At 41.0% G+C, this 13,014-nt stretch overlaps 1 protein-coding gene across 9 annotated transcripts in view; it reads right to left on the reverse strand.

Annotated features, from left to right (window-relative positions):
* Positions 1-13,014, reverse strand: part of LOC123372719 (aminopeptidase O (putative)) — a 388,654-nt gene that overhangs the window by 91,604 nt on the left and 284,036 nt on the right. For all 9 annotated transcript variants that reach the window (XM_045021081.1, XM_045021084.1, XM_045021083.1 and 6 more), the window contains 2 exons: positions 11,140-11,202; positions 10,366-10,449 (listed from right to left, as the gene is read on the reverse strand). In XM_045021081.1, coding sequence (XP_044877016.1) covers positions 10,366-10,449; positions 11,140-11,202 — 147 coding nt within the window. The remainder of the gene's footprint in view (positions 1-10,365; positions 10,450-11,139; positions 11,203-13,014) is intronic.

A 13,014-nucleotide genomic window follows, 5' to 3' on the forward strand; every position in this document is an offset into this window, starting at 1 on the left:
AGTCTTGATGGGTGGAGCAATGTCCACAATGATCCTGTTGTATGTGCTTGTGTGACAACAGAAGAAGGGAATGTCTTCGTTACAGAAACAATTCATACATCAGGAAATGCATACACAGCAGAATACTTAAAGAAGTAACAGTAAAAGCTGTAACAAACTGTGAAAAAAAATATAAATGTCTAGTACACAGCTTGGTCACAGACCATGCTGCAAATGTATCCAAGATGAGAACAAATTTGGAAGAGTCTCTAATGCTAATAACATATGGTTGCAGTGCTCTTTTGATCCACCTCCTAGCCAAAGACTTCAGTGTTCCAGAAATAAAGGCTAATGTTGTTGAAATTGCAAAATACTTCCGTAACAACCACTTTGCAGCAGCTGCTCTGAAAAAGGTGGGAGGAACCAAGCATAAGACATGCAATGGAACTCACAAGACATGCGATGGAACTCAGTAATGGACTGTTTTGAGCACTATATCAGGAACTGGCCTAATCTGATGACGGTTTGTGAACAAAGTCATGAAAAAAATAGATGGCACTGTCACAGTCAAAGTTCCCAACATTAGGCATAAGAGAAATGTTGAACACATGCTGAGTACCCTGAAGCCTATTTCTGTAGCCTTGAACAAAATGCAGAGAAATAGTTGTTGAAATTTGGAAGGAACTGAGTGAGATCTTAAAAAGAGAAATATGCAATGACAGAGGTAAATTACAGGCATTCAAAAAATGAACGGGACAAGCACTATCTCCAGCTCATGTTCTTGCAAATATTCTCGATACTCGGTACCAGGGTCAAACCTTAACTGCTGAAGAAGAGGAGTTGGCAATAACATGGACATCCAGCAATTATCCTTCCATAATGCCAGCTATAATAAACTTCAGAGCTAAGGGTGAACCTTTCAAGAAATATAGGTTTGCTGATGATGTTTTAAAGAAAGTCAAACCAGTGAACTGGTGGAAGTCACTTAAGCACTTGGATTCAGAAACTGTTGAAGTGATAATCTCACTTTTAACAGCAATAGCTTCTTCTTCCAGTGCAGAAAGAATATTTTCTTCCTTTGGACTAATTCATTCCAAATTGAGAAACTGTTTGGGACCTGAAAAAGCAGGAAAGCTTGTTTTTCTTTTCCAGATTATGAACAAACAGGAAAATGAAAGTGAAGACAACCAAGTTAGTTGCAGAAGCCAATATTTTAAGTTTCTCATGTTGACCTGGCTGACAGTCGATTTAATTTTTGTTTGTTTTTTAAATATTTTATTCAACTATTTTAGTTAAAAACAATTTTAATAACTTGAATATTAAACTAAATTCAAAAATGCATATGCTTGTTTTGTTAAAATATTATATGTTTGCTGTTGAAGACAAAAAAACAGAATACACATGTTACTGTTTTAGTTAAATAAAACAATTTAAATGTCTGTCTGGTGATGTTCTCCTCCTAATACAGCATGGCAAGAAAATCCTCCAAATATTAATGATTAACCTGCTGAATTGGAGACAGTTCACCTCCCAGTGACTTCATAAATATCTGTTTCAATTACCTTTGGTAAATGAAATAACTAAACAATCATTCATTTTCTGATATAGCTATAAAACTAATCTGAAAAGTTTTCAAAATAAATCACTTTAAAAATGTATAGTGTGTATCTTCTAAAAATGAAACTTACATCTATCTCTGAGTTATGAAGAATATGTATTAAGGTTATAACAACCAACAAGAATGTACTTTTAATGTAGAAATCCATGATTAAATCGAGTCTTCCTGACTAGTGATTTAAATCATGATTTAAATCAATTTGATTTAAATTAAATGCACCCTGCTTGAAAGGCACTGGAAGCAGTCAAATGCTTTTTCTTCTTCTACATTTTGGAAAGAACAAATGTTTTTTCCACATTTTCTCCTTCCACATTTCATAAAAAATAAAGGCTGGGCTAATATGTAGATTGCCAAGTATCAGTCACCTAAAACAAGGATTTATAAACAGAAATAATGACAGATCTCAAGCTACAGTGGCATTAGTGGGTGCTACTAAAATAATCCATCCTATTAGTATCATATGATAATGTACATAAATATTAGCTCATTAAAATGCCTCCAATGAGAATTATTGCCAAATAAAGTGTTCTGCCACAAAAGTGCAACTAATTTCTTCTATAAATGAAAAATAACCTCTAAAACAGCTTTTTTCTTTTCTTTTTTAACTTAATAAACCTTGTGTTTTACATTATAGTGACCTTAATCTTTCACTGCACAGGAAGGATGACTGCTGGCAATGAATCGCTGTAATTACCAGGAATGTAATTATCTGTAAACTATTTCAACACATGGCCATGCTGGCCTGTGTTCTCCTAATTTAGTAATGGTCATCTCAGACTGGGAAGGGGAACTACTGCATCATGCGCACAGTGAAGAGTTGTTTTCCATGCTCCAAAAATGGGGCTAGTGGGAATTATTCACGCTCTGACATCATCAATAATAATTAAGATGTCTATGAAAATTAATGTGACACCTGGTTTATCCTATGTGATCATGCTTAGACATTAACAAGGTCCACTATTAAAAAAGAAACTAATACCTTCTGATATCAACACTATTCCGCGTGAGGGCAACTGAGGTCAGAATCAGGCTCACTTTTTGTTATGGCTTCATCAATAGTTTTATTCAAATTAAAAAATATGTATATAACCACATGGTATCTTCTTGCCCATTTTGATGCTATTAGAGTCACTGTAAAGAAGCAGAAGGCTATTTTGATATTCTCTTTATTATAATTCCAAAAAAGTGTTATTTTTTAAAATTAAATTTTGCAAACAAGTCCATTAAAATTAGTACTTTTTAGCAAGCTGGGAAGTGAAATGCCAAAATATTCAATTTTAATGTGCAGTAATTACATCCATGCATGTGTAGTACAGACAAATATAGAGTTATACATTAGGTTACGACTATGCTGGAAAACTGATACGTAAAAGCATCTTCACAGCATTCACTGTAACACAATTAATGAGTATGAGATATTGCAGAAATCTCACAACTGAGTTATCTCTCTCTGTTTGGCTAGGGAATGAAATATTGTACGTAATCAATGAAAGCCTGCTAGTCTTTGCAGATCCTGTAGGGTTCTATAATAATGGCATAATTTGGTATGATGTCATTTCTTCTGAACTGATACACTGAGAATTCTGTGGAGTCCACTGTGTAAGTTCTTTACAAGCTTTTTCATGGGGATGCGGGAAGGGGGTTAACAGGACAGTATGGGTATCCAAGTTCAGAGCAGAATTTCAGCCTTAATTCTGAACTTAGTTTTGTGGATTCAATTAAGATCCTTAACATTAAACACTTTACGAATATAGATATACACATACACTATTTAATAATGAGGATTTTATATATATTTGTGTGTGTGTTGAGAGAGACTATGAGAGACATATATAAATGTCATCCTTAGTAAATGCTTTAGTGATATGTGCCTCTTTCAACACATTTTTGTTTTATTTGTGAGGTTTTGTAACCCTTTTGCACTTAAAAACTTAAAACCACAACTCATATATTAAAACAGTTAAGGGACTCATTTTTTCTCTTTCAGCCATTAACAATAAATGCAAAATTGAGTAAAGGATGAGAAAGCTACAACAGTTATCACCATCAGCACATATTCAGGTTTTGCTTTTATTAGAAACATAACCAACTGTTTCAACATAGTCAGTTTTGCTCAGATTATTATCAGGGTTTGAAATGTTGCTGATCATTATTAAAGCAAAAAGAGAATGAAAGATCAATAAAATAAAAATAACAAAAAAAATAAAAGATCGTAACGTATTTAGTAACCAGAAGGAATTGCTTTACACAGATGAAAACAAGGATTTATCAGAAAACAGCTGAAATTATTTTGCAAAAGTTGACTTATCCCTCAGACTCAACAGAAGAAAAACTAAAAACACTATGAAAAAACAAGGGAAACTCAACTTAGACAATTGGGATAATTAAGCCTCCTTTATATATTGTAAATGTATATATTTTTATTTCAGTGCCTTTCAAAAATCACTGCTTATTTACTCCATTTTAATGCACTGATTCTACTATTCATAAGCTATTCACTTTCCAAAAGGAGTTTACATACTTCATTTTCAATATTGAACTCCAGCTATCAGTGGCACCACTGATGCTGAAATTTAGGGGCAATGTACATGCAGAATTTAACTAGCCTACTAATAAAGAGGTTTTTTCACCTCCCCTGTAGATGCAGATCACCTGCATATGATGACACTACAAGTCTGACTTCAGTGCTGTTTTCTTCTGTGTAGTACTTGGAATTGGCAAGAGTAGTGGACTTCTTCTCCAAATAGGCACAGCCCAAAATAATAATATTTATCATTTCCATCAGACTTTTCACATTCAAAGTACATTACAATATTAACTAATTATGAACTTTTTTTTTTGAGTCCTGTCTCACCCTCCTTATTTCATCCCACCACTTTCCCATGAAAATATTGCTCTGCTGTGCGCATGCCTGTACTAATCTGCTGGATCTGCTCCACTGCCCATTGATTAAAATAAGAGACAGCAAAATAGTAAGATCTAATGAGAGAATTGGGGAAGAGTGTCAGAACAGGTAGGAGGAGGAAACTGAAGGGGAAGGAGGAGGAGGACATCACAGGACCAAGGGGAAGTGGCAAAGGACTAGCATTGATAGGGGGAAAAAAGGGAGGAAAGGCAAAGAACTCAAGACAAGACATAAAAAGGCAAAAAAGGGGACCAAAAGTAAATGGGAAAATATAAAAAGTGGCACAGGACACTGAAAATGAAGACGAGAAAAGAGATGAGAGGAAAGATATAAAGAGGATAAAAAAAGAACTAGAGGAGGTGAAAATATTGCACAAATGGTAAAACATTAGACAAAAGGGTCTCTGAGCTAAGAGAAGAGCAAGAACAAGAGCGAAACAAAAAGGATGCAAGAAGTGCGTGAGGAAAACCAATGAAATGTACCATTAAGGGCTTGTCTACGCTTACATTTTATAGCGCTCTAACTTGCTGGGTCAGGGGTGTGAAAAATCACCCCCCGAGCGAAGCAAGTCTGAGCGCTTTAAAGTGCTAGTCAGGGCCGGTGCAAGGATGTTTCATGCCTTAGGCGAAACTTCCACCTTGTGCCCCCTCCGCGCCCCCGCCCTGAGGCGCCGCCCCCCCCTTGCGGCAGCTCCCCCGCTCCGCCCTGAGGCGCCCCCCTTGCGGCAGCTCCCCACCCCCCACCCTGAGGCACGCCCCCCGCCCCAGCTCACCCCTGTTCCACGCACGAGCACCCCGAGCACGCCATCGTTGCTTCACTTCTCCCGCCTCCCAGGCTTGCAGCGCCTAAGCTGATTGGCGCCGCAAGCCTGGGAGGCAGAAGAAGTAAAGCAGCTCACCCCTGCCCTGCCTCCTCACCGAGCACGCCGTGGCTGCTTCACTTCTCCCGCCTCCCAGGCTTGCAGCGCCAATCAGCTTAGGCGCCGCAAGCCTGGGAGGCGAGAGAAGTGAAGCGGCCACAGCGTGCTCGGGGAGGAGGCAGGGCAGGGGTGAGCGGGGGTAGGGAGCTCCCCTGCGTGCCGCCCCCGCCTTACTTGCTGCAGGCGGCCCTCCCCGCGCTCCCTTACCCCGGCTCCCTCCACCTAAATGCCAGCAGCGACCGAAGATCTGGCCGCCGCGGTCGCTGCCAAAGAAAATGGCGCCCCCCAAATCCTAGCACCCTAGGTGACCGTCTAGGTCGCCTAAAAGGTTGCACCGGCCCTGGTGCTAGTATAGACAGGCTCTGAGCGCTCTGAGCCATGCTCCCAGCGCTCGGAGCTAATCCCCTCATGGAGGTGGATTACTAGGAGCACAGGTCTCCCAGCGCTTGCGCGCAAACAGACTCGCACTTCAAAGCGCTGCTGTGGGAGCATTCCCACGGCAGCACTTTGAAGTTTCCAGTGTAGACATACCTAAGATAGTACAAGAAGGCGGATGGGAAGGGGGAAAGAGAAAACTTTCAATTATTACTCGGGGAGCTGGCTCTCACCTAGGGTAACTCATTATGTTTCCTTGATCCATTGTGAGCTGCTCCACTGTGGAGAGAAGCACCACAGTTCTAGACGAGCTTCCCCACTGTTTTGCAGTCCACTTAATTGCAGTAGTTTCTACAGCCCATATCCAGCATTTGTTATCTTCAAACATTCATTTAAAAAATATTTATAGCCAGTGCCTGAAAACTTAGCTCTTTAAAATGCAGTTTGGTGCTTAATTACTGCAACTCACTGCCAGTTTTCAACAACTCCATAGCTTTTCTTTTTCCCTTATTCTACAAAGACTGTAAGAACAAGCAGCTGTTTTGATTTTGTGATGTCATATATGAGTTGGTAATGATAAAGCTACTCATCCAGTAGAGGAAATGTGATTATCCTATTACAATTATAAGAAATGAAAGTGACAGGGGACAGTCCGACAGCACAGAATTAAAAGTTTAGAAGTTACATTAAAAAGTTTAGTTGTATGCTCTGACAGATATGCAAGATCAATATGTACTTCATTTTCAAACTCTGGTGAAATACATTCAGTAACTGTTTTAACTACACTTGTGATACATACATAACCAGCCAGTAGTCAGAGCCCTTCTCCTCATTTCCCTCCTCCATTCCAGGCTCATTACACCCCCCTCTCTTTCTTCAAGGCTCCCACCCTCCAGGGCCAGCTCTAGGCACCAGTGCTCCAAGCATGTGCTTGGGGTGGCACTTTCCAAGGGGTGGCACTCCGCCACCCCCAACCCCACCGCTTTTTTTTTTTTTTTGATTGGGGCAGCAAAAAGTCAGGAGCCGGCGCTGGTCAGAGCCCTGCCGCTGGAGAGCCAGAGCATTGTCCGTTGGAGCCGAGCCCAGGCTGCGGCAGCGAGAGGGGCTCCCGGACTGTGTGAGGAGCTGGGGAGGGAGGGAAGCGGGGCCTGGACTGCAGGGAGGGAGGAGTCCTACTGCCACCACCGCTGCTGCTCTGGGTCTCCCCAGGGCAGCGCAGCGTTTCCCTGCCCAAGTGGGCTGTGCAGGGCACCTCCAGGCTGTGCAGGGGGCGCAGATCCAGGCTTGTGCGCTGATGGAGCGAGTGGCTGGGCAGCCTGAGCTGCCAGGGAGTTGCCGCCGCCCCCACCTGCCCCCGGACCCAGCCCACCACTCACCTCCCCCGCCTCAGCCCCATGCTGCTTGCCCCGGGCCCCCACTGTGCCGGAGCAGGGAGAGGCAGAGCCCGGCTCTGAGTGGGGCAGCTGGGGATACTGCCCCGCCAGGGGACCCCCGCGGCTCGGGCACCTGGGGGTCAGTGTCCGTCCTCTCGGCTCTGCCTGCATGGGGCTGGGGAAGCAGCTGGCAGCGCCTGCCCCTCTCAGCCCTTGCACCCGCCCCATCCCACTCTCAGTCTCTTCACTTGTACCTCCCCCGATCGCTCCTTCGCTGCACCCCTTCCCCTTGTACTCTCCCTTCACCCGCACCTCTCCTCTTGTACCCTTCCCCAGCCCTCTCCTCCCGCACCTCCCCTTCACCCGCACCTCTTCTCCCGCAACCCTCCTGATACCCCCTCTCCTCCTCGAGTACATCACAGCCCGCTTCTCTGCCAGTGTAGAGCCCCCAAGCACCCCCACACCCGCTCCTCTGCCTGAACCCTCTTTACTAGATTCCCATCCCTTTCCGGGTACAAGGTTTGAGGGTTAGTCCCTATGCCTTCCATGTGCATTTGGAGCACTGAAGATGGGGTTGCAGGGGATGTTGGGGGGTGAGATTTATACTAAAGTGAAATAAAAATAGGAGAAACGGTTTGATCCCCACTGCAAGTGTAAACGGAGATTGCTGTGGTGAACAAGGAGGTCACGTTTGGCGGCGGGGGGGAGCCCAGGGCTGGGGTGACAGGGGGCATGGGGGGGGGAAAGAGAGCCCAGGGCTGGGGCAGCAGGGGGACAGTCAAACATTTTTTTGCTTGGGGTAGCAAAAAACCTAGACCCGGCCCTGCCACCCTCTACACTGAGCTTTTTCCCATGGTAGGAAATATTACTTAAACTCATTTGAAACTGTTTCTAATATAGTTTGGCCTGCCAGCATGGACACAGCCAAAAGTCTAGAACACGGTTTTAATATAGTTTGGCCAAATTTTGTGGGAAACTATTTTAGCTTGAACTAAGTTTAAACTCAGTTCCTTAACATAGTATAGCTGGGACCAGAGTCTCAAAGAATCCCTTTTTGTCCTCTTTAAGGTCCCAGCCTCATCTCAATGTTCAACCTTGCAGCCACTACCATTCTGGCTGAAAAGTAGATGGGACTCCACCCTCCAGGCCTTGTGGAGGCTGTTCTTGCATCAAACAGAGGGTCACTGAAAAGCACTTCTTTCCTTCTCTTGGGGCTGAGTATGCTAACTCTACAGCACTTTGAATTTCTGCTGGCCATGGGAGGGATGGACCAGGAATCACTAATATTTATGTACATAGGAAGAGAGTAGTACATTTCCAGTTACTTTTGTTTCAAATGTCAATTCTCTTTTACTTACAATGACTATTCAAAAACAAAACAAAACTAGCAATTCTTTGGATTATTTTTACATCTACTATTTTTAGAATGGTGCTTGATTTTTATACAGCACTTCTCGCATTCCTAAGGACTTGTTTACACACAAATGTTGTACTGCTTAACTACATGAGTATTGTTAAAGCAGGACAAGCTCTCTTGTGTTAATGGAACTATAGCGATATAAATGATTTATACTGATAAAGCTTATTCCTGTACAGTTTCAATTATACAGATACATCTGTATCCTGCTAGGATTTGTATCAGTTTTACTATTTTGGTTTAAAAAAAACAACACCCCACATCCCTCATCAAAATTGTTATAGCAGTGTAAAATCTGTGCATAGACCAGGCCTAATTCTACCTGGAAAACATGGTTTTGTTCAAGTTATTACTTTCACATCATGTTATATCTTTTTATAACTTTTTACTCTCATAAAAAGTCACTAGCATAGTGTAAACCTGGATCATACCTGGAACACACAAAACCACTCTAAATATGCACATTTTTTCATCACACACACACACACACACCTCTCATGTAAATGTGCAGTATGATAGGAAATTAAATATTTGGTAGAACAACTTATTGATATTTCCTTTTAGATCAGAAGCTTGTAAATTATAGGTTCACAGACTAATCCATACATTATTCCTTTACTATATAGTGAATCCCCAGTTACAAAATACATTAATTTATTCATTTTTCTCCAATTCATTTTGAAATGACCAAATTGCATCCTTTAGTTCACCATGAAGCTGGTATATCACCCACACACAATAATGTACTTTGCAGACATTTGTCAAATACTGCAATGCCCATACTAAGGCAACACATCCCAGTAGTTGGCAGTCATGCTATCAACAAGAATTTGGCTACAGAATCAGAAATGATTCATCATACATTCTAGAAGCACTGTAGAAGAAGCAAAATAACGTACTGCTATTTTAATCCTTTAAAGCTAACAAGGATTTTAAAATAATATTAAAACAAAAAACCAGACAATAAATCCAAAGTAAGAAAAAAAACATTTTTCTTGGTTCTGGTTACTCATTTCTAAATTAATTTTTATGCATTGTTGCTTTGTGTTCTAGATAGCAATTAAAAAAAACAGCAAAGAAGAGCTATTGAATAGAAAAGTCAGCTTGTTACTTAACTCCACTGTAAATTAAATGTTTAAAATTATAGTAGCCTTACAGCAAAATTCTTTACCCAAAATCACAGGGTTAAGAATCTTTGGAATTAATTTAGACTATACTAAGTTAAGAAAACAAAACAAAACAAAAACACCCTTTTGTAAAGAATTTTTAGGAGCCAAGCCTGTGCAATCATATTTTCAGGAATCCCTCTCCACTACAACTGGAAGACGCTTTCAAACCACACATTAAAAAAAATGTGTCAGCAATGTAGTCATAACATTTATTTCTGTACATCTTGTATTTGTCTAATTGCCACTGACACCCACTACGTTTTCTATTAATCTGCTCTCAAGAGAGAAAAACAATGTTTTTCAGTTAATTGTAGTTTAACGTGTCTTTTCATTGGCAAACAAACGTTATAGTAACTGTCGATAACCTTTCAAGTGTTCTTATCTTTCTTCCTCAAAATGCCTTTCACTCTCTTTATTAAATATGAATGTAGTTTCTCTGCATAGCAAACACACAGACACTCAAACTTTATCAATTCATGGTGTTCTTTTCTGTTTAGTCAGCATAGTAGAAGAATATGGTTCTTTGAATGTTTTAAAGCGTGTCCCTTGAAAATGTTTAGGATGTACTTCCGTTTATTCCATCACATAAATGCACATCAGGAACTCATACCTTTTGGAAAGCCACTTCATCCTGCCTTCGTTTCCTTTTGCTCCTTTTTCTGGCTCTCTGGTTTACTTGAATCCATTTTGTGACCTGCAGTTCAAAACCATAGTGCGTTTTAAAGAGGAAGATGCGACCTGAGTGCAGCTACCCAGAATGAGTAAGAAACTATAAACAGATTGAAGACATATTTTTCCATTGCTTCATTGGAAAGAAATTTAAAAAACAAAACAAAACAAAAACCCACACCACTTTTCCAGTCTAGAATGACATGCTCTTAAGTAATCCAGTTAGACACTTGTGCATATTCAAAATGGGTTTTTTTCCCTTCATCTTATGCAGCATATTTTCCTTTTTGCTCTCTGTTTAAACAAGCTTTGTTCAGTTTAAGTTTTTTAGCATAAAGAAAGCATGGTTGATGCCAAGTGGAAAGTTATCATTGGTGTGCAAAAATCCTAGGGAAAGTCTCTACTCTCTATTTCTTACAACCTGGCTTCAAATAACAGATTTGTTTTCAGCCACCCACTCAACTGTTGTTCCTGAACAGCAATGCATGTTTTAAATGACCAGGTAGTTATTATTTAATAAATAATAATACACCTTAGATATTTATAAACACGTTTATATTCATCTTTTATAAACATTAATTATTTTAAAAGTAACACAGGAAGAGGTGATCAAGTGGGAAACCTGGCAGGAGGCAGCTTTGCAAGGACGGAGGTGAGAAGAGAAAACAATAAACACGAATAATTAAGAGCTGCAAAATGAAAGCGTTCTCCTCACCTCATCATTCACTTGCTGGACTAATCGACACTGGTCCCAAGTCTGACACTCTTCCAGCAAAGGCTAAAAGGGAAACAAAGTGCATGTTTATCCAGGTTTTCGAGATTGCCGCTTGTAAATAGGCTTCACTTTTTCCTGCTCCCTCCCCTCCAAATACAGCCTCCCTGATCTGATGCAAAACTTTAATCTCTCTGATTTCCCCTTGCACAGAAAAACACAGGCTTTTTCCTCCCAGACACTTACAAAAGTCTTAACCCCTTTTCAATTTTTTGGGGGGCGGTGGGGCTAAGAGTGTGGGTTTACCTTGATATGAGATCCGCACTGAGATCCCACTTCTCTTCAGCAGCACCCCCGCTTGCTGCTTCCCACGGCACACGCGGCCGGCATTTGTTATTTTGCTGTGGCTGCTGTCGGTCTGGTGAGTAGCACTGGCCAGTCTGTTTTGCATGGATTTTGTATTGTCCCTCTCTTCTTTGCGATGCTCCCCAGGCTGAGGGTGTGAGCCCTGCCTGCCTCTTTCAACAGAGCAGCACTAGAGACCTCCTTAGGAAATGAAACACCTAAGGGGGTGCCCCTGCCCCTCTTCCCCGTGTTCCAGCCTCCGAGAGCTGAGACGGAGAGGAGGAGCCTGCCTTAAAGGTATAGAGACCGGAGTACGCCGTTAACCCATCACATAAAGGTGTGGAGAGATGCACAGCTCTTAATTTGTCCAGCACTATGGCACCACAATTTGATTGTTCCCTATGGAAACCTTCCCCTCCATAGAATATTTAAATGGTTAAATTCACTGTAGTGTCCTAAGCATCTCCAGGACCTTTTGGATTCAAACTCCAGGATAAAGGATCATATATCTTAGAGATGGATCTGGGTATATGCATATGAGTGCAGATTCAAACTTCCTTAACGTTATATGAGGTGTTGATATTGGGTGATCTGGTTTAGCTCATTATAAAGACAAGCTCTGAGTCACGATTTCTGGATCCAGATCCAAACTATCGCAGCATTCTGCTGGCATTCAGAATGGGAGTTGTAGTTCAACCCATTAGAGAGACAGAACCAATTTTCCCAAACATTTGGAGCCAGATCTGAACTACCTCAACATTTTTTGGGGTGGAAGAATCTCAGATGCAGTGCTTCAGTTTGGACTGCTTCCTATCCTATTCCGGAGGAAGGTTTTCAGGTATTTTCTCCTCTGACCACCGTATGCCACAATTTCAACATTTAGAAATATAATTTCTTTGTCAAACATTAAAGTCCCCAAATATTGTTCTTATAGATAAAGAAACTCTCTAAGGCCTTATCTCGAGGAACAGATTAGGACTCTATTAAATATTTAAGATAATTTTTCAATTGTTTTCTTTGACCGCAAAGGAATCCAAAATTATGTCAGGTGACTCCCTTGGAGACTGAAGTGTATTTTTAAAGCAAGATCTGAGTTCCCTTTTTGCTTACAATCCTTCCAGAGTATTAGTCATATCACAGCACAGCAAACTCCTCATTTAGGTCCCAATTCAGCAAATCATCTCTACCTCAGCAAAGATCTCAAGCAGATAGTTAAATTATGCATGGAATTTAACCACATATTTAGGTGCTTTGCTAAATAGGAATGGACTTAAGCACATGCTTAAATGCTTTGCTGAACTGGTATCTTTAAGTCCAATGTGAATTCTGAGGAAAGGCAAAATCAAGCAACTTGGGCCAGAGAAAATACTGAAAATTCACAAGTTGGGATTTTGTTTATGCTTTCATAATTTTCAGTGTTAAATACAACATGCACAAAAGGGCGAATTGGTAAATTAATCACATCTGGTTCAATCAAAAAGATCTTGGAAAGGTATTTTCAATCTTCTAAAAATAGTTTTTTACTTAGTGATA

This window comes from Mauremys mutica, chromosome 6, assembly GCF_020497125.1.
Source record: "Mauremys mutica isolate MM-2020 ecotype Southern chromosome 6, ASM2049712v1, whole genome shotgun sequence".
NCBI classification, from domain to species: domain Eukaryota; kingdom Metazoa; phylum Chordata; order Testudines; family Geoemydidae; genus Mauremys; species Mauremys mutica.